The sequence below is a fragment of the Protopterus annectens genome, chromosome 13.part0 (genome assembly GCF_019279795.1).
Source record: "Protopterus annectens isolate FY-2018-M chromosome 13.part0, PAN1.0, whole genome shotgun sequence".
NCBI lineage: Eukaryota > Metazoa > Chordata > Ceratodontiformes > Protopteridae > Protopterus > Protopterus annectens.
The window spans coordinates 382897320-382923095 of NC_056747.1; the positions used below are offsets into that span (position 1 = coordinate 382897320).

Here is a 25776-nt window from a genome sequence, read left to right on the forward strand (position 1 = left end):
CAAGAGATACTGGGAAGGGAAAACCAGAGCCTGGGATCATAGCAGGCATTAGTCAGAAAGCTGCTCATTCCCAACAAATTGAATCTAAGCAATCTGCTATACTGAGCTATGAGCATGATGCAATATCAGTTCTCTAGGCCCAATACATAAGACAATTTTGAACACTATGTTGAACTATACTGTGAGCCTTGGGCAGGCTCATACACTCAAATGTCACACTGTGGACAGCACACATCTAGTCGGGGGAGTGGCTACCAAATCAGGACAGCAGGACTACCCACTCCACCAGGATAGGGGAGCTGGCGTCAGCTGCTCACTTCATCCCTTGTCAATCCATACCTCCAACATAACCAAATCCACCCCAAACCATCTAAGCTGCCAAAGGCTATACTGTACATCTCCACCACATCAAAAAGGGCCCAAATTTTTATAATTTACATCCAAGATGTGCTACCACATCCTATATTGTATGGGGCTTGCTCCTTCCATGACTGCTTGCACCACACCACTCCTCTAGGTCACAGTGCTGGGTTGGTTCATGAATAAAGGTGATATTGTTATTGCCCCATTCCATGATACCAATCTCAACTTCAAGTTTTCTTCCAGTATATTTTAAATTCTTGCTTCATGACACTCAAAAGCTCTCACATTTGCAAGTACTCCATTGTTCAGGACTACTCCATACCCTTATTACAAAACTTTTCTGAATAAGCCACCAGCATGTGTGTGTGTCTCTGCAACATTCTTTCAGGAAACTGGTAGGACAACAAAACAAAAATTTAGAGAAAAGCTTTTATTTACATAACACATGCCCCAAAAGATGCAGTTTACTTTAGAGGAATGAATCTGGAAGAGTGGGTGGCACCAATACCAGGTCTGCCGTGCTTGACTGGCTTATAGGTGATTGAGAACTCGCCCAGGTAGTGGCCAATCATCTCCGGCTGCAGAAAGACAGAAAGAAGAAAAAAAAAAAAGATTTAGCAAGTAAGGAACAGACAAGTTTCAAAACATTAAAATACAGTTTGGGGGGCTACTCAATCCAATCAACTTCAAATTATAGCTGAAGTTTGCATTCTACAGGACAACCAGCTCACTCATCTCCTTCCCCTCCAAGACTACTACAAGCCACTACCCAATACAATGGGTAGCAAAAGATCTGGTACCACTCGCTCAGACTTGTGAAAATTATTTTGGATCCAACCCATTTCCAAGTGACTTTTAAGGAAAACAACCCTCAATATTTAATCAACTCAAATTGTAAATACACTGCACCACAAAGCAGATTACATGATTAAGATGCTAATTTAAAATGTTGAGATAATAGTAAACCGTAAATACACACCTGAACTAAAACGTTAGTGAAGCACTTCAGCATTTCAAATAATGAACTTGTGGAAAGCCAGTTGTCACCACAAGCAAACCTCTCCAGTACAATTTACACTACAACTAAAAACGGCAAGAAAGTTGCCACAAAAAACTAATATAAAGCATTTCAGGCAAGACCAAAAATGAAAAAAGCAACAATGAGACCACTGGCCTGCCGAAGAGAGACGGTTAAATCAAGAGTGTGGGAGGATAGTCTGCCAGGCTACTGCTAAAACAGTTGAGACTAAAACATTAACAACACATTATGACTGGAAGGAAAAAAAATCCAAGTCACTGTCACTCATTAGCAGTTTTTGTCCATTTTAATTGTGGCAAACATTAACTGATCATCTTATATTTGTGATTAAGTCAGTGTCTCCTCTCCAATTTTTAAAGCAGTCGCAGCTAGCAACTTTGATCATAAAGTGCCAGTCTTCCACCCATGAAAACCATTGAATCACAGGGGAGATGCCTTGCCACCCCCCCCCCGACTACAAGGGGCTTCACGTTATACAATACATACACTTTTTACACAGTACCACAGTGGTGGGCTGGTACCTTTAAATGTACTGGCCTAGAAGGCCCAAACAGCATACTGATGGATGGTCCCTTTAAGCAGATTAACACACTTACTTGAAACAGCTGCACCCAGGGGTACTTGAGCATAGTCCCTTAATGCACAGCACATCCGTGACCTTGTAAGTCTGAGCAGGGTCCAGGGAGGCCTCCTGTCAAAGTCAAAACATGCTCAGGAGGAACCTGGCCCTTAAAAGCCAGACAGACTTATCACCTCCTTAGTGACAAGCCTATTTTATTATTCCCTGCTGCTAGAACTGGCAAGAGGGACTCTCAAGTCCCGGCAAGTACCTTGTTTACATCGTTGCCAGCAACACTGTCAGGAGTAGTCTACAATGAAACATAAAAAGGCATACTGTAATAGGAAAAGCCTGCCTGAAAGGTAATTCACGGTAAGTTAGACATTTGAAACTGCATTCCTTTTCTGAACTTAATTTGTCAACAAGAGACAAATTCAAAGCCAACTAAAACCCACCAATCCACCCATGATGCTGATTGCTAGTGCTAGAAAGTCTAAGACCCACCCCCTTGGGAAATATGTAGATATTTTAAAAGAATTGTTTGAACTTTATTCAATCACATATGCAAAGATTCCTGGGACTTTTTATTGAAAATGAAAAACGTGGAATACTCTGAATAGTGTGTTTCATTACCACAGACTTGGTCGAATTGTTTAATGTTATTCCACATGAGCTGGGACTAGAGTGGTTCCATGATTTTCTATGAATGTACCGCATTTAACAATATTAACAACATGGTCAACGTTTCAGTTTTGTGCATGGAATTGGTACTGAAATATAATTGTGCGTACCTTGAAGGTCAGTATTTTAGACAAAGAAAAGGGGTAGCGATGGGGGCTGCATGTGCCCCCATCTTTGCTATCCATCTTGTTAAAATCACATTTTGAAGTTAAACCATGGAGACTCTCTCAGGTTTTTGGATAGTGTGGGATAGAACCGTTGGTGAAATTGGGGAAGGTTATGGATTTTTTGAACTCTTCCACTTCCTTCTTTAGGTTTACACATCAATACGATTCTTTTTCCATCAATTATTTGGACAATCACCATTTCTAACTATCTAGTCAATAAGAATTGGGTTAGTACCATCTATCGAAAACCCACATATACTAATAGTATTCTACACTAAGAGTAACCATCCCTCTCATCAAAAGTTTGGGATAGTCAAGGGTTAGTATATTCTATTAGGCTACAGGATGTCCAATTGGGAGCAATTTTTGCAAGAGTGTGAAAAACTTGGGACTATGTTTTTGTAGGGGTTACCCAGTAGGATTGGTGTCCCAAGTGGTTGAAGACATCAAATCAAGGAGGGCAAGTGGGGATATTCTTCCCCTTATTGGTTCCCCTATGGCTCCTGGTGGGGGTACATTCAAAAGGAAAAAAAAAAAGGGTTGTTTGATTTGCAGGGAGCCTCTCTCAGTATTGTAATGAAGCATTTCTACATTTAACTCAAGTATTGGAACATTTTTTCCCTTTACAAGGACATGGCCAGCATTAGCAGGTGACAGACCCCAGATAGTTTTTAGGAGAGGGAAAACCTTAAAAAAACTTCCTGGAACATGCAACCATGGGCTGTGGTCCTAACGTTACCAACAAAAAATGGGGAATGTACAAGTGTGGGAGTTGCACACAGTGGAAGGTGAACCATTATAACATTCAGTCAAAGGCCCATAGCTACATAATGACCCCAATAGAATTACAACTGCTAAGTGTCTAAAATGTGAACATTATGTGGGAAAAATCAAGAGGAAGTTTAGAGAGAGTCTGTATGAACGCTGGTTGGATATAAAGAAAGGTCTTGACCAAACATGTCAGTGAAAATAGAGATCATAGTTTTGGCTTTTTTGGCCTAGAACGAGTGCAAAAGGATATTAGGGGTGGACCTTGGGAAGATCTATTGGAGGCAAGACAACTAAGCTGGTAACTTAAGACTCAAGGCCACTAGCCCCCCTGGCCTTAATGAAAGTTTGTCCCATCACCTGTGTTTTAAAAATCACACAGTGTAGAGGGGGCCCCTGAGTTTTAACAGGAAGATAGTAGAGGTTTAGATTTTAAGAGGCGTTTACTACACAGTGAGGTTTAAATGTACAAAAGTTTCGTCACTCTGGTTTATTATATTTCATATAAACCAGTTTAATTACTATGATATTGGATACATATGTTTATTTTTTGATGTACTCTGATTTAAATGTTTAATTGATTGGGGATTTTTACTGGATGTGTGATTATGGGTGGGGTATTTAAATGTGGAAAATGGAAGTGCAGAATGATTCTGATGAACATTTTATGGTTAATAAATTTTAACCTTCTACTCCAGTGTGGTTTCGGTTCTAATTCCTGGACTGAACAGCAGCCTTCATTTGGGCTTTGTGTTTGGCTTCTCATTTGTGTGGTTCTAACTAGAAACTGGTTTATCAAACTATCCTACATACTATTCTGGGGAGGACTACAGTTTTTCCTTATACTTTGACCTTTCCAAAACTGTACCTTCTTCCCAAAAGCAGCAGTATTAAAATACAAAAAAATCTGCTGTGCTAAAGCGCCCATTAATTATTCTTGGAGAAGCTGTCAGATACAATTCTTGATCATTCAAACTGGGGATAGAGTACTGCTCGAAAAAAGGAGATATTAAAAGGCATTAAACTCAATTTATGCCCCTTCGTGAGAAGCATGCAACTTCACATCAATACACGAGACAGCTTCAACAATGACTAGACCACATAGTTTATGTACTTAAATTCCAAAGCGGATTCAACAACCCATCTTACATGTACAGTGGTATGTAAAGTTTACACACCACTGTTAAAATGCCAGATTTTCGTAATATAAAGAAACGAGACCAATAAATTTCAAAACTTTTCCCACCTTTAATGTGACCTATAACCTGTACAATTCAATTGAAAAACAAATTGTTAGGGGAAAAAAAGAAATAAAAAACATACAATAAGCGGGTGCACACTTTAATACTTTGCTGTAATTAAAATCGAAAGGTATATGCTTCAACATTCAGTCTTCTTGGGTAGGAGTATCAGCATGGCAAATCTGGACTTGGCAAACTACCCACACTTCCTTGCAAAAGCACTCCAAATCTGTCAGATTGTGAGGGCATCTCTTGTGCACAGCCCTCTTCAGGTCACCCCACAAATTTTCTATTGGATTTGGGTCTGGGCTCTGGCTGGGCCATTCCAAAACTAATTTTTTTCTGGCGAAGCCATTCTTTTGTTGATATGGACGTATGCCTGGGGTCACTCATGTTGAAAGGTGAAATTCCTCTTCACCTTCAGCATTCTAACAGATGCCTGAAGGCTTTGGGCCAAAAGTGATTGGTATTTGAACTGTTCATAATCCCCCCCACCTTGACTAAAGCCCCAGTTCCAGCTAAAGAAAAGCAACCCCAAAGCATGATACTGTGAAGTGTTGTTTTTGTGCCACACATACTTTTTGGAATTGTGGCCAAAAAGTTCAACCTTGGTCTCAGACCATAACACATTTTCCCCCACATGCTTTTGGGAGACTTGATCCATTGTTTTGCAAATTTTAGCTGAGCCTGGGTGTTTTTCTGTGCAAGGAAAGGCTTCCATCTTGCAAATCTACCCCATTGCCCAGACATATGGAGAATATGTGAGACTGTCACATGTAGTATACAGCCAGTACTTGCCAGAAATTCGTACACAACCAGTACTTGCCAGAAATTCCTGCAGCTCCTTCAGTGTTGCTGTAGGTCTCTTGGCAGCCTCCCTGACCAGTTTTCCTCTGGTCTTTTCCAATTTTGGAGGGATGTCCAGTTCTTTGCAACATCACTGTTGTCCCATATTTTATCCACTTTTTGATGACAGTTTTCACTGCGTTCCATGGTATATCCAATGCTGTGGAAATTTTTTTGTACCCTTTTCCAGAATGATGCCTTTCAACAATAAGATCCCTTTGATGCTTTGTAAACTTACTGCGAACCATGGCTTTTGCTATAGTAGGCAAATGGGTAACATGTAAGGAAAATCCTACTGGGACAGCTGAACTTTATTTGGGATTAATCAGTCTCGGACAGCAATGTACCCAAGAAGACTGAATGTTGTAATTAAATCAAAAGGTACTTCAACAAAGTAATAGTTTCAGGGTGTGCACACTTATGCAACCAGGTTATTGTACATTTTTTTATTTTGTACAATTCTTCCCCTAACATTTGTTTTTCAACTGAATTGTACAGGTTATAGGTCACATTAAAGGTGGGAAAAGTTTTGAAATGTACTGGTCTCATTTCTTTATATTACAAAAATCTGGCATTTTAACAGGGGTGTGTAAACTTTTTATATCTACTGTATATGTTTTAGAAAGGGATTACCTAGCACTGCATTTCATATTTCACGAGGGCAGTATCTTGCTACTGTTAAGATATCTGCAGGTTGTGGCCGTTCATGGGACACTTCCACAAGCATCTGCAAAGCATAAGGTTCACTTGAAAAAGCCAGCACCTGCCCCACTTAAACATTTGTTACCTTGATTTCAACCTGGTTGAAGGCCTTGCCATTGTAGACACCAACCATGCTGCCCACCATCTCTGGAAGAATGATCATGTCACGCAAATGGGTTTTTACAACCTCTGGTTTTTCCATTGGAGGAGCCTCTTTCTTTGCTTTACGCAGACGTTTCAACAGAGACTGCTGTTTTCGGCGGAGGCCACGATTCAGACGTCTGCGTTGACGTGCTCCATAAAGCTGCATTAGCTGTTCACTGTGGGGGGAAAAAAAAAAAAAAAAAAAAAAAAAATCAGACTAATTTGTAGTTAACCCATCCACAATATCTGGTCTCAAAAACTTGAAAATAAACAGGTGTAAGGATATCAAGAACCCCAGATACTCTTGGTATCACAAAGCCTTTTAATTACCATATTAAACCACTTCATTTTAAAGTACTTTAGAAACTATGAATTTTTTTAAGTAGTAAACATATGCCATGCCAATCACCTAAATGGGTTGTTGAAAAAGGGTCTCTTAAACGGCCTACTCAGAGAACTGAAAGGCAAAGTAAACGGATTCACAAGACTGCAAAGTAAACGGATTCACAAGACTGCTTTTAGGCATTCCCAAAATTCCTTCCACAGTATCCCATCTACAACAAATTTGGAATTTAACCCTAATCAATATGTTAAAGTTCGCCTACAAAATCTATTTACCTTACAGTTTTTTGACATATCCGCTATAAATGTGCATTGTGTAATGAAACACTATTGAAATTGGCAACATTCAGCAAAATGCAAGATCCCTGGATGCACGGATGTAGTGATAATCTCATTTCCTACCATATTGTGACATCAGGGTAAGTAATGTGGGGCTAAGTTCCAAGCTTCCGGTCAGCTTTCCATATGGGAGTTAACTCTTCAATGGTCAACACAGGTAAATATACTTCCAAAAGAATAAACGGTGGCATACATCATGCATCACTTGAGATTTTATTCAATTGTTCAAGCAACAATTAACCCGCAGCTACATGGCATGGCAATGCAGACTCATTCACATTATGCAAAACTTAGTTGCTATAAGCTTACTAGCAGCAATGCCAGTGCGAACTACTGCAGAGAGGGTCTCATCTTTACATTTTCTTTAAAATGGTGGGGGTCTTCATTCTGACTTTCAACAAACTATGCCTAAATTCAACACTTCCTTTTTCTGAGTACATTTTCCTTCATAAAGGAATCCCTTACTTTCACTTGCACACAAAAAGGACACGTTTTAATCCAACCCACATTTGTTTTACTGCCACTGAAGGTCTTTAAACCAGCTCTACTTCAGAAGTGACCACAGACTTTGGGAGCTCTGGCATCAAAATCCATTTACTTACTAAAATCAACTACTGTATCACATCTTATGGAGGGAATTTCACCACAGCCAGTAATATCCACCTTTGTGCAGTCGTACAAACTTAGCACATTTCTTTTCTTAGGCCCATAAACTCGAACTGTTTGTATTTCAAGGGTGGCCAAGAGAATAAACCTAAACTACCAATAAATTCCACAGTGAAAATATGTGCAACACATATACAGAAAAATAAGTCACTACATCCAGTAGTACTTTGAGAGAGAATTCTTACATCTGAATACATCTCACTTCTTGCATTCTAAGCGAATGGAACCAATCCGCCAAGACAGATTAGGGGATTACACAATTCCAGCAGCTCTGCTGTCTGTATTACGGGCAAATAGCTTTCCAAGGATCAAGATCATATCAGTTCTCCACAAGGGCTTTATTTATCCTCTGTTGGGCAGGTTAGTCCCACTAGGCTAGCATTCTTTTTCCAAAGACTCAGTAGTATTTATACTACCAGGGAAAATTTGAATAGGGCATCATGGTACTTCCCCTATTCTGACAGGTGCCCCGGGATCTTTTACATCCACCCAAGCTACCACCAACCTCGGCAGATGGGGCCGCAGTTTAAACTTCCCATCTCACGGGCCATTAAAATTAATAAGTAGTTTGTGCTGTAAGCAAGCTTGGATGGTGTAAAACTTCTTGGGAAGATAACTGCATCTGTTTCTGCCTACAGTGGTCATTTAACTAATTCAAAACGGAGCTCAGGAAGTTTGCACTAACTTCCAAACAAATGTTCATATCCCTGGAACCAGAGAGATCAAGTATAAAATGACAAACACTTCCAACACAGACTATTTTTATACTGGTAGTATTCTTTAGGTTCTAGGTCTTAAATTGAATTTTAAGAGCAACAATAAACAGTAACTATTACATTTGTAATGTTTTGTAAACAACTTTCAATATCGCAACCACTCTAGTTACATACTGTCAGCAGCATTTTATTCTTCGAGCTAAGAGCTTTCACGAGGGTAAGGAGTTAGTTTCTTGGTTGTTGAAAGAAAAATCTGAAAATGTATCCATTTAAATTAATATAAACCTGCACTACACAGATTAAATATTAAATGCCACCGAGCTGAAATCTTAAAACCATGGTTTTGGAATTACTGATGTAAATGTGAACGAAAATTTGACACCTATAGGCGCCTGTAGAAGTTAACTGCAGGTGCACCTGGATGCATTAACTCAGGGGTAATGAGTTAAATATGACCTTCTAGCAGATTTTATTTCAAACTCCAAAATGTTATGTTAATATCAGACAATCTGATCTGAAAGTATTCAGGTCTAGTGGTGAAATTGTAATCGTCCTTTAAGGGTGTACATACTTTTTGTCTGGGATACCCCCCCCACCTTCCAGGTATTTGACCTCAGACTCAAGGGTGCCCCACTACAATAAACATTTTTCAAAGTAAGCCTTCATTAATCACGGTTCCAGAACAGGATTGGAAATTTCAGTTTGCCAAGACACTCACCACCACACAGATGCAAACAAGGGAGAGGATGATGTTTTGAAGGACTCCAGCTGTCAAACACTCCACCTCCCCACAAAGAAAGGAGGTGCACAGAAACCAACTTGAATGGCATGCAGGAAGTAATTTTTGGGATTTCCACTTGCCTGCATAAAGGGGGGTCCAAATGGGCTCTTCAAAGCACCCACCACACCATGCAGAGTTTGGGGGAAGTCACTCTTCTCTACAACCTAGAGAAGTATGCAACTTCTGCAGCAGACATTTTAGCAACAGACATCTCACACTTAGAATGGCAAGTGTCTCAAGATGTCTGTACATAGTTATTAGAATGCAAAAATCATCAACTTCAAATTACCCAATCACAGAAAATGACCCACACACAGTAAGTTGCACACAAAAAAAAAAAAAAAAAAAACAAAACACAACCATTGCTCTTCTGCAACCTTGCCTTCGTGCTCTCAAAGTGCTGCAGCTACAGAAAGTGCAAAGTGAAGCCCACTTCTTAGATAAACATACCTGATCTGGCACCTACCTTATTCTTACCATTTCCTACTGGCCCACTACCATCCTTGTCTACAAAACGTCTGCTGTAATTTCAGCCTCAAACGATACAGACAGTTATCGTGGCAGCAAATGAGATTAAACTGAAAAATAAGACTTTAGTGAAATCAGTTTCAAATATAGAGTAACAGCCATGGAGAGGAGAAGTCTGGATGAGGAGCTAAAAGGCACAAAACAGGAGCACTGTATAAAAGAATGACAAAGAAGCTGAAAGTGAGGGACAAAATAGTGACTTGACCAGTGCCTTTGCATGGTACAAAAATTTGAGCAGCAAAGGAAGCTCGAGATGAAGTGCCCAACAAAGGAGGCAGGATGCACATTGTGGGACAGACAAAAAGGAATAAAACTACAGATATGCACTCAAAGTGGATTCTCCCCCTCATCTACCGGGAAGGAGACAAAAGTTTATCTGGGAGACTCTCCAAGACATGAAGGCTGCACCATCTCTGGAGAATCCACATACTTGCAAACCCCTTGCATTTCTCAAACTTTTCTAAAACGGACTACCACAGAAAGGAGCTTTGGATTATCCCAGCTTTGCAGATAATGCTCAAGAAAATGCTGCAGCCTGGAAAATCCATGAAGTTAGCCAACCTCTAATAAGCTTCAGTTAAGGGGAAAGATCCTCCCTAAACACCTTAAGGCCTACTCCCATGTAAGCTCTGATCAAAAACCAGAGACCAGAGCACCTTTTCCGCTAAAATCTACTTTGGGCAGGGAGGAAGAGAGAGAATGTGCTCCACAGCCACATTGAAAGCTTAGATCCTGCAACTCATCTCATTAGTCTAGCTTTCAGCTCTGAGCCTCATCACTGTGGAAAGACTTCGGCACTCCCCTCACTCAGGTATCAAAAATATGACCAATACTCAACCATGGGTCCTAGCACACATTATGGTTAGAGCAGCAGGCCACATTACACACCTGCAAAAGCTGGTGTGGCTAAAAGACTCATTTCAGGATTAGTTCCAAGTAGGTCAATTCTAAACAATCATGAGGTACTGTTTACATCAGTTGTGGATTTAAAGTGGAAAAACCCCCCACAAATGAAGGACACCTCGATTTGCCAATATTTGCCCACTCTTCCTTGCAAAAGCACTCCAAATCTGCCAGATTGCGAAGGCATCTCTTGTGCACAGCCCTCGTCAGGTCACCCCACAGATTTTCTATTGGACTTTAGGTCTGGGCTCTGGCTAGGCCTTTCCTTCTGGTGACGCCATTCTTTTGTTGATATGGATGTATGCTTGGGGGGTCATTGTGTTGAAAGGTGAGATTCCTCTTCAGCTTTCTAGCAAGACACCTGAAGGATTTGGGCCAAAAGTGTGACTTGTTGTTTGGAACTGTTCACAATTCCCTCCACATTGACTAAAGTCCCAGTTCCAGCTGAAGAAAAGCAACCCCCAAAGCATGACACTGCCACCACCATGCTTTACCGTGGAGATGGCATTCTTTTGGTGATACAAAGTGTTGTTTTTGCACCAAACGTACCTTTTGGAATAGTGGCCCAAAAGCTCAACCTTGGTCTCAGACTACACATTTTCCCACATGCTTTTGTGAGACGTGATTTATTGTTTTGTAAATTTTAGCTAGGCATGGATGTTTTTCTCTAAGAAAAGGCTTCCGTCTTGCAACCCTACCCCATAGTCCAGACATATGGAGAATACGAAGACTGTGCAGCAGTACACAACCAGTACTTGCCAGAAATACCTGCAGCTCCTTCAGTGTAGCGGTAATCTCTTGGCAGCCTCCCTAACCAGTTTTCGTCTCGCCTTTTTATCAATTTTGGAGAGACGTCTAGTTCTTTTTAAAGTCACTGTTGTCCCATTTTTCCTCCACTTTTTGATGACTTGTCTTCATTGCGTTCCATGGTACAGCCAATGCTGTAGAAGTGCTTTTGTACCTTTCTCCAGATACCTTTCAACAATGATATCCCTTTGATGCTTTGTAAGATCTCCCCGAACCATGGCTTTTGCTGTAGCAGGCAACTGAGTAAATTGTCAGGAAAATCCTACTAGGACAGCTAAACTTTATTTGGGGTTAATCAGAGTCTAATTGATGGCAGGTGTGTACCCAAGAAGACTGAATGGTGTAATTAAAGTAAAAGGTGCTTCAACAAAGTATTAGTTTAAGGATGTGCACACTTATGCAACCAGCTTACTGTACATTTTTTACTTTAGTTTTTCATTGAATTGTTCAAGTTGTAGGCCACATTAAAGATGGGAAAAGTTTTGACATGATTTACTGTGGCCTCTTTTACATCACAAAAACCTGGCATTTTAAACGGGGGTGTTTACACTTTATATCCACTGTATATTAACAGAACTGAATTTGAGGTTCTTCCATGAAAATCGACAGAGAAATAGCTGACTTAGATGTTCTATTAGTTAAGGATGCCTTAACAAGGGGTATGTTTCCTGAATCCATCGGAAAAGTACCTACTTTAATTCACTTCTCTAGTTCCCACCCCCATTAGAAAAAAAAAAAGCTGTGATCAAAGGGCAATTAGTCTGGGAGGCTAGAATGTCATCATTAAAGGAGGATTTTCTGGTGGAATGTCAGGCTATCCAAGGGAGATCTTAAACGAATAATGAACGGAAATTAAGAGGGAACGTGGGCATTTTAAACCTATCCTAGAAGTGGATATTCCCTCCAAATATTGAATCCAGTAGTATGGGACTACCTCCATCTGGTACAAGTGTTGGGGGTACTACTGACGCAGGGGCAAGTAGTGTTAAGAACAGTTACAAACCCAGTGTTATTACTGCATATTAGTGGTATCCAGACCTTGGAATGGATTCTTAAGAACTGGGACATTTAATTGAAGTTTATCGCAGAAGGAAACATTTGAAATGTTATCTTGGAAAGGAAAAAATATGCTGCAAGTAATTTTGTAAAGGCGCAATCAAATTCGGTAGGTGCCATTTTTGTAAATGTGTCAAGGAAGGGAAAGACTATGGCACTTGGTAACCAAGAAACTCGAAAATTTTAATTGTGAATCTAAGGGGGTAGTCTAGTTAGCTCAATGCGAAGTGTGCCCTCGTTTGTGTGTGGGAGGACAGACCGCAAGTTAGAAGTATTTAAGAACATCAGTACAATGTCAAAAAAATTCATTATGACAAATGCCCTTGGCTAAACAGGTATGTGATTTTTCAGGACACCATTTTTAAGTATGCAGTTATTGCCTAGGTCAGTTTAGGCTACAGGGGTGGACCTAGTATCCTACTACTGGAAGAGGAAACGTTGTGGCAAACAGTACTGGATGCTTGTAGATGACTTGGGCTCAATGAAAATATTTATTTTGTATTTTAAAGCTTACAGCACTAAACCGATAAAAATTGAACAAAATTCCATGTACATTTATGTATTTCATGCAACTCCTAACCTGGCTGTATTTGATCACATTTCATCTTGGAAGCTAAGCAGGGTCGGGGCTGGTTAGCACTTTGATATTTGTTGCAGGCTTAAATATTTAACATTTTAAACATTCAAGTTCTTTATAAAAAGAAGTATTTCTGTTGCCCTTTTTAATCTATTTTGGATTTTCAGGCCTGTTTTTATGATACAGGTCATGTGTTATATTGGTGTTATTTTATATGCTGCATTTATATTTAGATATTTTTGTATGCTGAATATTGGCTAAAAAGGAATGCGCTGCTTAAGGAAGGGCACGCGTGATTGCTTTTGAATGTATTTAATCAAGGAAAACATGTACAGGATTATCTGAAGTTCATAAGAAGTGAACAAAAGCGCTAATCTTCATTTTGTGTTTATTAAAGTTCAATAAATTGTAATTTTACTGTGGATCGACCAGAGTTGGCTTTTGTTTGGACTGTGCACTTTGTTTTGGCTGGTTAACTGTAGAGAGATATTCCATCATACTCCTACTTCAAACCCTCAAAATTATGAAAGAAATTTAACATTAACTTAGAAGATAACCACTGCAGGACATTAAGGAAATTACATATCTTAAGAACTTAAAAACAGGTGCACCAGTTAATACACATGTATTCCAAAGCAGCTGATGTGACATGTGATAAGGCAGTTCTCAAGTGAATACTAACATTTCAGTAACATTCAAATAAAAAGAGCAATAAAAATACTTAAAAAAATAAAACAAGTTTCCTTACTTAGACATGTCAAGAAGTTGATCCAAATCAACACCTCTGTAGGTAAACTTTCTGAAAGTTCTCTTCTTTTTCTGTTCAGCTTCCGCCTAAAATGGGTGAAAATGCACAATTAAAGTGGTGAAGACTCAAACAATCAATCCCACTAAAATCAAATCAAAGACTAAAATCCCCCTAGCTGCATAACAGCCCGCAGACTGTTCTTAGCCATGATGCAAACTCCGTAGAAAAACCTTGTTGCCTGTACTTTATTTTAACCAAAGATAAAACGGGAAAAACTACCATCTTCTGAAGTACAACTAACCAAAAATGTAAAAGATTACAAAGTTTAGAATCCTTGGTAACCTGTGGTTTAACCACTGTCAAAAGACTTCTCCATGACTTAAGAGCAGAAGCCAGGTGACAATTAAAGGATACAATTTGAGAAAAACTGTCCCAATGGCAAAATAATGCTTGTGCTGAGTACAACTAGCAAATCTGAAAAGAATAAAGATGGAAGTAATCCTAAAGGCAAAAAAATTACATTAATGGGAAACAGCCCAGTAGTGGCAGCAGCAATATTATTTCTTCAGTTTTTTTGCTGACATTTATGGTGTACATTTTCACTGAGGGCTTCAGACACACGCAACCTGTTCAGCGTACAGATAGCACCAGTATTATGTACACTTCTAAACACGAAAAAATAAGCAACACATCTGTGTTAGCACCAACTCTGGAATAATGAAAACGTAGTTTGCTGAAGACACTTTTACAAGTTACTGCTTCCGTTGTCAGAAGCATTCTGTTAAGTTGGCAACATCCTGTCAAGAGTTCTAAATTAAATGCAGGCAGAATTTGGATTTTTGGAGTGTACTGTTCCAACAAGTGCTGGTTATACAGATTACCAATGTACAAGAAAATAAGAGAGGACTTATTAGAACTTCAAACTATCTGAAAAGCAAATACTTTTAGTGCAGTTAGAAGTAAACTGTCTTGGAAATCACCACTGTAACAAATGACATCTGTGACATACCTTTTGAAGTTACAGACAGGTGCACAATGTAGCTAAAGAAAGCTCACAGAAAAGGACAAGCAACATCTTACACAAGCTCACAAGGGTTTCATTAGCATAGGACTTGCCCTTGAAAGAATTATTCGGTACATTCAACAGTTTCCACTCAGTTACAATAAAAAATTTAACTACGCAAACATAAGAGATGGCAGGAGCCGCACAAACTCACTCTTGCTGGAGCAGTACCATCCTGGCACATGCCCAAACCAGTACTCAAGACTAGAAGCACTCATTTCTATGAATAAGATCTAACATACCATGTATAATACACAAGAAAGAACGTTCAAACACAATTGTTACAATGCACACACATAGCAAGACGAACTAAGTCTCATTGTAGGTATATCCCTTTTGATAAGATACAAAGACTAATACCCTTAAAAACAATGCAGATGAATAAAGCCATCCGGTACAAAAGATGCAGTGATATATATTTTTTTTTTTAATGTTTGCCATTACCACAGAACACAATAACCTCTCCCCTAAGTATACCTAATGAGACAAAAGAAGTTGGATACCAGAAAATCTTCCTCTCCAAAGATCTCGTAAGTAAATGGAACTAAGCTATGACCACACACCCCCACCCCAAAAAGGATACCGGGACTCTGACAAACAGGCCAAAAAAAAATTAATCTGATATCCACGTTTAAATAGATTTTCAGGTAACAGTAATCATAACAGGTTTGGCCAAGACTACAGTACACATTCCATAAAATACCTTTACATCCTTACCCAACTTTTTAATTTCCTCATTTTTAACTCCCAGAAAAATCTTGCTCCTATTGTGTTGTCCACTTATAGGTGTGAATCCAACATAAAAATTACAACTGAAAACTTTCTAATTACGTAACTTCAGAGTAAAGAAATCAAGATTGGGGTGGGGGTGGCAGCTGTCACACATTTCAGAAATTGTGTCAACTTTTACTTAACTGTATAGATGTTTAGGACACAAACACTTATTAGACATTAACCTGGAACTCTGCCCTGTTAAATGGTTTGTACAGAATCACACAGAAAGCAAACATACTAAAAGGGATGAGAATCAATACACACACACACAGAGAACTAGTTTAGAATGACAAAAAACAAAGGGAATCAAACGTTAAGACTACAGAATAAAACTTTCTAGCAGTTCATGGCCTACCTCATAAGTAGTAGCAGCTCATCCAGGGACAATGAGGTTATAACAGTATTCTTCCCTTATAAGGCCCACTACTGAGTAGAACGCCCCTTTCGGCATGTACCAGCTGGAGACCACAGAGGTTCCTCACCAAGAGAGTCCAGAGCCTCAAACATCTACCATACAAAGACAGGCTAAAAGCCCTATCCCATTACTCAGCTTCATAAAGATTCTCCAGCTCTGGTCTGGCATACAAGAATGATGTCGGACCTCTCCTTGATGGGACTGCTGCATATCCGCAAGTCAAGCTCCACTCAAGTAGCCCACATGCGTGGCCTCAACCTGGTGACATCAACAGGACTTGCTAGCAGGACAGATGCATCTCCCAGAGACCCCCCCCCCACCAATCTGTGGAATAGACTCCCTCTCCACATCAAGTAAAGTACCTCTTTACCCCTTTGAAAACGCAACCTGGATAACTAGATAGGAAACAGAAAATACACCCCTGGACTTCCACTCATGTCCCTTTTAGACAGAGGCATCGGGTGCCATCTTGTCTAAACATGGGCTAAACTCTTGGCTAGATTTACAAGGACCTCTGGGCCAATAGCCTAGTAACTTCCTATGATCCTAAATGCCTTTAAGGGTCATTTTAAGCCCAGCAGACAACCGGTCAGAATCCAACCCTTTACCTTGTGTCTATGCAGTGAAGACCTTAACCATTACACCAAGCTCAACCCCACCCATCCACAATAGCTGAAGTATCATAACCAATACCATTTGATTTTAACTACACATCAACTGGGAAATTTACACCACAAATAATGCTCAAGTGCAACAATTTTTGGTCTTTGTCAACATTAATGCCCATGAACAGTTAAGAGTACCCACTAGAGAGAAAAAAAAAAAACACCTTTTAGACCTTATCCTTGCCAATATGGCTGCATATTACACCATCCCTTGCGCATTGTTGTCCCTTGTTAGATCTGATCAGGGAGCATAGGTCTTAAATAAGATTTAAACCAGAGGCGGCCTCCTCCCATGTTACCTTTAGAAACTTCACCAAGGCCAACCATGTACTCCTAAATGATACTTTGAGGATTTAAAGCTCGCCAAACCCTGAAAATTCTTCTGCTTATTGAAACTGAACCTACCTCAGCGTCACACATGACCAAGTCTTAAAAGCACTTTCAAAAGATAAAAATACAGTACTGATGGTATCTAACAATATCTGTTCAACTTCAGGCTTTGTACCAAGCAAGTAGTGAATAGCGAGTCATCCTCTGCACAATGGAAAATACAGACCCTTAACCCTGACCAGCCCCACAAGTGAAGCCATAGAAATGCTCATCATGGAGCTAAATCAACAAGGACCCCAGGAACCTCTAAACACCAGGTCGGATTAGTCAGAGGCAGGTCATGCTTATCCAGCCTGGCGGAGGACATTGAACAAATTAGGAATAAGTCCTTAACTCACCAGCTAAATCACAAACTGCCTGACAGAAGCTACTCCAAACAAACCAGCAGAGCCCACAAGGCTTGGTGTTAGGACTACTTCTGTTTAGCATCCCCTTCGCCAAGTTAAAGCCAATACTAAAGGACCCTGGCCAATTAAGTATGTGGATGACTGCAAGCTGGCTGCAGTTACAGAATCTCCAAAAGACAACTAACCTGCAAGGACTGATCCAAGTAACTGACGTCAGAATAATACGCTAAAACTCGAAAAAATGCATCCTCATATCCTTTATGATGGCTCCCTAGGGGACTACCACTTTTGAGAAACAGCCCCAGAGTTTACCCAGTCATTCAGGATTTGGGAACAAACATGAACAGCAACCTAACTTCTGACCAAGATGCGTACAGTGTGGTGAAGTTTTTATATTACACAGCTTACAAGGAAACTGTTTGTAGATACAGCTGATGTCACTTTTCCCCTCTACTCAGCCACAAGTCCAATCGTGAGTATAAAAGCCATCTACATAGCCATCACAAGTCCAATCATTTGGGTATAAAATCTTTCTTTTGCAGGTTATCTATCCAACCACAAACAGCAGCTGTAACATCCAGAGAAATTAGAAACTCTGCTAAAATTCATACCACCAAGATGATGTGACCCATGTCTACCATACAAGGCACCCATTGACCAAACCCTGATAAACCTACTGCACATATCAACAAATCAAGCAACAATACAAATACTTGGTCCAATGATCAAAACACCCTCTGCATTATTAAGGATAGAGATAGTATCTCTCGCAGATACCACCGCCTTGGAACAGTCTACCCATCAGATACCACCGCCTTGGAACAGTCTACCCATCCACTGTACTTAAAAACACAATTTGAATCTATGGATGGAAAATAAGAAATTTACCCACAGGGCTGCCCCGTACTACACCAATGAACAGAGGCATCTACTAGACGACATACTAAACTTGGGACTTTATAAACATGGCATCATCCCAGTTTTCTTTTTCTTTCAGCTTTTCCCGGTTAGGGGTCGCCACAGTGGATCACCCGTCTGCTCATGATTGGCAGTGGAGTTTTATGGTTCGAGTTGCCAGCCCAGCACCCAATCTTCCACAAAAGGCAGACACAACTAGGGCCAATTTAGAGTGTCCAATCCACCTACAGCATGTCTTTGGGATGCGGAAGGAAACCGGAGGAAACCCATGCGACCACAGGGAGGACATGCAGACTCCGCACAGAAGGCACCCCAGCCGAGGATCAAACCGGAGAACCTCTTGCCGTGAAGCAACAACGCTAACCACTGCACCACCATCCCAGTTATCAGTGTGTGTAATATGAAATCTAGTCCACAAAGAAGCAAAAGTAATCAAAAGCATACAGGTTGGGAAATTTGGCCAGACTTAAAAATGGCCTGCAAAGGCAAATTACCTTGCACACCCGTAAGACACTAATATACAAGAACATTCCCACTGAGCAATTAGTGGACACAAATAAGGCTTACAGAACAAATATCCCATTGTCTTGAAATACGACTTCACACTGAATTTACTCTGAATCCAAACCGCTGACCAACTCGGAACATTTAAACTTGAGACTTGTAGTATCCATATTTACTTAAAACAACCAAAAAACAAAAACGGGAGACTCAACTGATATAAAACAGCCAAAAAAATCAAAATATCAGTAAGGGAAGACCGCAACCACCAGTTTATTAACGTAAGCAAACTGCAATGAAACGTTTTCATCAAACCAAATTTGGACTTTATCAGATACACATTAAAACCACAAGGTGGCTATATGGGTCTACTTCGAATAACCGAACCGCCACTTCACCGACACCCAGAAGATTGAGACGGAACGACCGAACAGGTAGGCGATCGAAAAGGCGATATTCCGACAGCCGAAAGACCGACAACGGCAACGTGTGAGCGCGATCCGGTAAGTGTGCGATAGTGACGGATTTAGGATTGGGGAGCGGACTGGTAAGTGTACGATAGTGAGGGATTTTAGGTTAGGGTGTGGGAAAGGTGAGTGTGCAGTAGTGTCGGACATAGGGTTCCGGTAAGGTAAGTGTGTGATAGTGACGTAGTGTAGTGTAGGGAAGGGTTGAGTGTGTTAGGGTTAGTATGCGGGTGGAGTGAGTGTGTGATAGTGACGGGCTTAATGTTTTAGGGTGGGTTAAGTGAGTTAGGGTTAGGGTCCAGGTAGGGTAAGTGTGCGATAGTGACGGTGTTGAGGTTTAGGGGTGGGTTAGGGTGCGGGTTGGGTAAGTGTGCGGTAGTGTCGGACGTTAGGGTTAGGGTTTAGGTTAAGGTTAGTGGATATGTTATTGTGTGCAATGTGTAGTTTACGTTTTTGTGTCTGTGTAATGGTGTACTTTTTTTTGAGTTGTTGGTGTTTGTCGGTGTTGTGTGTCGGTGAATCGGAAGTTCAGTTATACAAAGTAGACCCGTCATATACACACACATATATATATATATATATATATATAATATATATAATATATATATATATATATATATATATATATATATATATACATACACACAATCATTCAATAATTAATTTAAATCTCTTAAAGAAACAGCATTAAATAACACTAAATATATCAAAATTTAATAATATTCACATAGCACAATTGAAAATATATAGAACATTAAAATACTAATATATTTAAAAATACACTAAAATACCAATGTAATTGTCTAATGAAAATTATTATAAAACACAGAAGAAAAGATCAATTATACCCTGCCAGCTTTTAATTTAAGCAGAAGCATAATATATATGGTATCATTCAAGCCTGGAACCTTATTTGCTTCTAATAAAATCTGCCAGTATATTTCCCTATATTCCAACTTGGTCTCCCAGGGACCACCACGATGGTCTCTAACCATCGTTTCTAGGACATAGAATTAATATCTTGCCCTAGTGCAAACTGAAAGATGTCGATAGAGGGCATTGTTAGCATTTTCCTTCTGTATCTCATAAAAATGTTTATAAATTCTTCTCTTGCGAGATCTTTCAGTTTTGCCCACATAGAATGCATATTTACTTACTTTCATACAAGCCAAATCTAATTAGAGCAAAAGAAACACCTGAACACTCAGCTAGACATTCATGTTCAGCCAAACTGCCAATTAGCTACATACCTTGTTTAGTAAACTGCAAGCATACAGGCATTTTAATTCCTATACTTTACTTTCGTGGAGATCCCAAGCCTTCTCAAAGCTGGATATTACACCAAATCAATATTTTCAGTTAACAACATCTTCAACACTGACTGCTTTCTTAGACATACTAAGCAAATTACAGATCTTATCAGAACCTTTAATAGGACTGATAACCAATCTAATTTTAATCACCTCACTGACATCGAGATTAGTCCTGCTGCTATTCCCCGACTCCAAAATTATCTACCAAACCATTGTTTTGCCGTAATAAACAGTACATCAGCAACAATGCCTTTACTTAAAGGAATTCATCAAGGCACCATAGTGGTCCCTCCCTTTTTTTTGTTTTAAGTTTTATAAATAAACCTAACCATTTCATCAGCACGTAGTAAGATTGGAAGTTAGGGAATGTTATCTTTTCCCCTCATTGGGAAAAAAAAAAAAAAAAAAAAGGCCCCATTCTCGCTTATTTCTGACCACTTTACAATGGTATTAGGCAGGTTGATACCTTTAGATACACAGGAGTCTTGCCCAACTAGAAAATGCAGAGAAACATTCTCCATACACTTCTGAACCAACAATCTCCTCCTTCCTTTCCCATCCAATAAGAGATACTACTGGCAAAGGGATTCTTCTAGCCCAACCCGAGTGCTACCTAACTCTTTTAGCAACCGTCTCCAATAGAAATTAAGGTACTTTTTTGTTATACCCCTACCATGTCTTCGCGCCACTGGTGCTGCTGTCTTCTTATTATGGCAGTCATTTATGCAGGACTAAGACATGGTTATTGTTAAAGTAACTCAAATAAGCAGAGAAAAAAAAAAGAATGTTATGTTTGTAATAACACATTCAAAGCCGTACCGCATTTTCCCACTGCTGGTACTGCTGTGTTTTACAAGAAAGCAGGAATTTTAATGTTAAAACTGTACAATGTCTTTATTCTTCTCACGCTGCCCTGTTTTGCTTATATGTAATCATACATGTAGAAGTAACATATTTGTGAAGTGATGCAGAGGAAGAAAAAAAAAAGTTTTGTATATACACGTCTTCGCTCTGCTGGCGCTGCTCTGTGTAATCATTCATGTAACAGTGAAGAAATGTAATAGCAGTTTCTTCATTTGGGGGCAAACCCCACAATGCAACATCCATGGCAGCCATTGTACTTCACATTCTATGACAGAAAACACAATTGGTCATTACTGTTTTTCGTGCTTGTATATCGTAAGAAAAAGAGGGAACTCGTATGTTTTAACTACTCTAAGAAAACCTTTACTGCTTATATGCAAATTATGCTTAAACACATCGTTCAGCATGTGGTAGGTGTGCAACTGTGGAGTCCAAGTATTACTGACATGACAAGGCAGTTCTGCACATATAATGTTTTATAGTGAAAGTGGATTTTCATTTTACACATCTACTTCTCAGAAGTAATTGTCAGCAAGACAAGAAATGTAGACCAGTGTAGTGTAGTGTAGGACTCGCAGAGAAAACACTGAAGCCGACATACCGGCAAAATACCATATGAATACCACTATCTCTCCTGGTAGGAGTTTAACGGAAAAGTACGGAAACACCACCTCCATCTGCTGCTTCATTACAGTATAAACGCCATTGCCTTTCACTAGCCAAATCCAACAGGCTGCTGGTTCAGCAGCAAGCCAATCTACTTCTTGGCTCCCAACTTTTCTAGCTCCCGAAAGAAAACTGTTTGTCTCTTCTCTACCTTACTTGCACAGCCTCTGCTATACAACCTTAGACCTCGCAGCCATTTAAGGACCTGTAAGCACCCAAAATTAGATTTCAGTACACCAACCACTGCCTTTCTACCCTTGGACCCAAGCTTTGGAGGCTCCACCTCGAATCGGGTTTATTTAATTCTATATAAAAACTTTCATAAAATTTTTGTATACATTTTGAACTTCTATGTCAATTGCTATTGTACTTGCTGTCAATCTGGGACTAGATCTTTTTGTTAGTGTATAAAAAAAAAAAAAAAAAACACTACCTGGAGCTTTTCTACTCAGGCGTCCACTGAAAATGAGCTTGTTTGGTCCAGTGGACTTTCCCAGTAAGCAAATGCCAATAAATAAATCTTAAAAGTTCTCTCCCAACTAATCCTCCTTTCAGGCACAACTTGAACATCGCGCAACACAAATTGCTTGTAAATGCTCAACTTCATGTCACATAACTTAGCCTCCCTAATCTGGCAGACATTGCCTGTCATTTTCACAAACAGCAGTTAATCTTTAACTCCCAACATAACCCTGCTCCACAAAGTATATTATACATACTGGTTTCTACTATCTTTTCAAAACGTTTTTTTTTTTTTTTTTTTTACTACTGTACATTATTCCTTTATTTTACAGTATACAAATGCCTTCCACGATGTGTACTCGCATTTGAAACAGACTGGAAATGATCTAATGAAATCTCAGTGCACCACCCCAGTTAGCTGCTTAAATATATTAACTTTATGTATAAATATCATCAGGATTCACATACGTGGACTAACCATAACAGCCACAGTACACACAACAGATTATATCCTTTAAAATTACTTGGATTTCAACACCACCGATTTTTAACGTGATAAGCTACTTGCAAACACATCACACCACACCACCGCCTAAGCCAGTAAAATGAACAGCATCATTCCAGCAACATTTAGTTACACTGACTACAACTGCTAGCGAGTGTAACTTGAGTTTTACCATTGTGTAGATTATCACCCCCTTGCACAATCACAAGATACAGCCACAGCCGATATAAATGCTCCAAACACCACCATCAATAAATACGACACATACTACTTAGAAGTAATTTTATACTACGCTACTGTCAACAACTCGATCCTTAAAAGATTACACATCTTACTGCAAGCAAATTAAACATCAAAAAGGTGTGCACTCTAATAAAACACATCGAAACATATACACACGGGCTAGAATGGCGCTATGTACTAAGAACGAAGATAAAATTTCTACAGCCATCGATGAGAAAACGAAGCAAAGATATTAAAAAATATTAAAACGCATCATAACGTATGCGCACTTAAAAAGTGAACAAACCTTCCCATGCAGGCACCTCAGCAAAACAGTTCTTCCTCAAATACCGTAGATAATGCACTCACAATTGCTGCCACACAACCAAAACAAAAAAAATTACGGAGCGTTAGAACCAATATCAAAATAGAACTTAAATAACTAGCTTAAACACATCATACACTCAAATTTCCCATAAACCAGAAAAAACAGGAATACACAAATCAAGGGAACACAGTTTAGAATAGTAAAAGAACCAAGTCAAAAAAAGATTAGAGCAGATAGAAATTACATAAGGTAAATACCAATACCCACCATTTTGCAAGGGTCCCGTCAAAAAGGGCAAATCTCGTTCCGTTTCATACAGATATCGCGGGTTATATGAATACTTCCGCTGCTAGTAGAGTCACACGTTGATTGAGTTCCGTTGGCTGATGGGTAGCAGTTTTGGACGATATGTATCGCTTCGTTTATTGCGTACCACTGCCATTGGATTCTGTATTTTCATCTGCTTTCCAAGCAATTACTTATCAGTAAATCTCTCAACTGTACAGACTTTTGCCTCACAATTTTAGTCTGTCCCTCATTAAATTTGTGATTTTCTGGATTTCTGTGGCGAATCAGTGAGGTCTGAAATCACTAAATAATAACAGTCATTTAAGTTTCAAACTTTGTATACTTCAAAAAGTGCATAGTAAACAAACATTCTAACAAGTTTATAAGAGCACTATTTAAAGTTTGCCCCTATTTTTGAGGCTTTGCCCCACCATTATTTTGGCTTTGTCCAGATTTCTTGTACCAAGAGTTTGAGAGCTATGTTTTATCGCACAGTTACAACAAGTTACCAGCGTTTTGTTTTATTTTATTGACATTTGCTTTCCGGGAAAGTCCGACTGGATAGGAGCCCGTGTTTTGCGAAGGCCTGGGAAGAAAAGCTCCTAAGTATTATGAAACATTTACGAGCAATAATTTACATTATTTAAAATAATAGAAGAAAAACAGTTTAAACAATTATATCAAGTTAGACATAATATGAAAACACTAGTGAAGAATGGATACACGTTACATCCATCCTCAGTCCCTTTTCCCATTTTTGCACATGGGGTCGGGTTGTCACAACAGTGACAATCAAGTTATATGACAATGATTTAATAGAAAAGTAAAAGTAAGTTAGTATATCGCAAACAGGATACAAGTAAGGAAGAGAGTGAAGAAGGGATGGTAAGGAGATGTAAGTTAGCAATAGGTATTTGTTTGCAGTAAGGGATATAATTTATCCAGGGATTGACCAAGAACTGTGCCAGCTTTTGTCTAGGAAGTCTTTCAGAATGGTTTTGAAGGGTGGGAAGGAGGATGTTGACTTGATGGATAGAGATAAGGATTTCCAGGCATTAGCAATATGGTATGAGTACAGACAATGCTGTTCAATTTTTCCCTTAGATCTACTAGTTCTCTCCTCTCCTGCACTTATACTAGCTTATTAGTCTAGCACTTTACCAGACTTCTTGTACCAATTATTGTAGCACACAAAAGTGCTACCAGCACTAAACGTTATACAAGGAAACAGATCCAGTACTTATTATCAATGCCCACCACTCCAGGCATGTCTAAAGGTCAGTTCCCTGTGCTTTCTCCTATTAATCTGGTGAACTTGGGCATCCTGAGGCAATGTAGCAACTGCCTCATGTACACCGACAACTCTCTCCTATTACCTTCTAACACTCAGACTTGATAGAGATGCACTTATATATCCAAATTGGAAGCCACGCACTCTCCAGCCAAGACTGGAACAGCTGGTCAAGAGGAGAAGGCCAACACTTGCACCACACCACATGGAACACATAGCCCTTCAAAAGACACACCAGCATTGCCTTCACATAAAAGCACAAACCACACACCCACCTTCGTGGAGGCTCTCAATTAAAATCTACCCAAGAAGCAGAGACCTCCA

At 39.5% G+C, this 25776-nt stretch overlaps 1 protein-coding gene across 1 annotated transcript; it reads right to left on the minus strand.

Annotated features, from left to right (window-relative positions):
- Positions 1-778: 778 nt before the first annotated feature.
- RPS15 (ribosomal protein S15) lies at positions 779-24228 on the minus strand. Its single transcript, XM_044053998.1, has 4 exons — positions 24141-24228; positions 13974-14059; positions 6452-6686; positions 779-941 (listed from the first exon to the last, which is right to left on the minus strand). Exons 1-4 carry the CDS (start codon positions 24141-24143, stop codon positions 828-830), a joined length of 438 nt encoding a protein of 145 aa, XP_043909933.1. The 5' UTR covers positions 24144-24228; the 3' UTR covers positions 779-827.
- Between the last annotated feature and the right edge of the window lie 1548 nt (positions 24229-25776).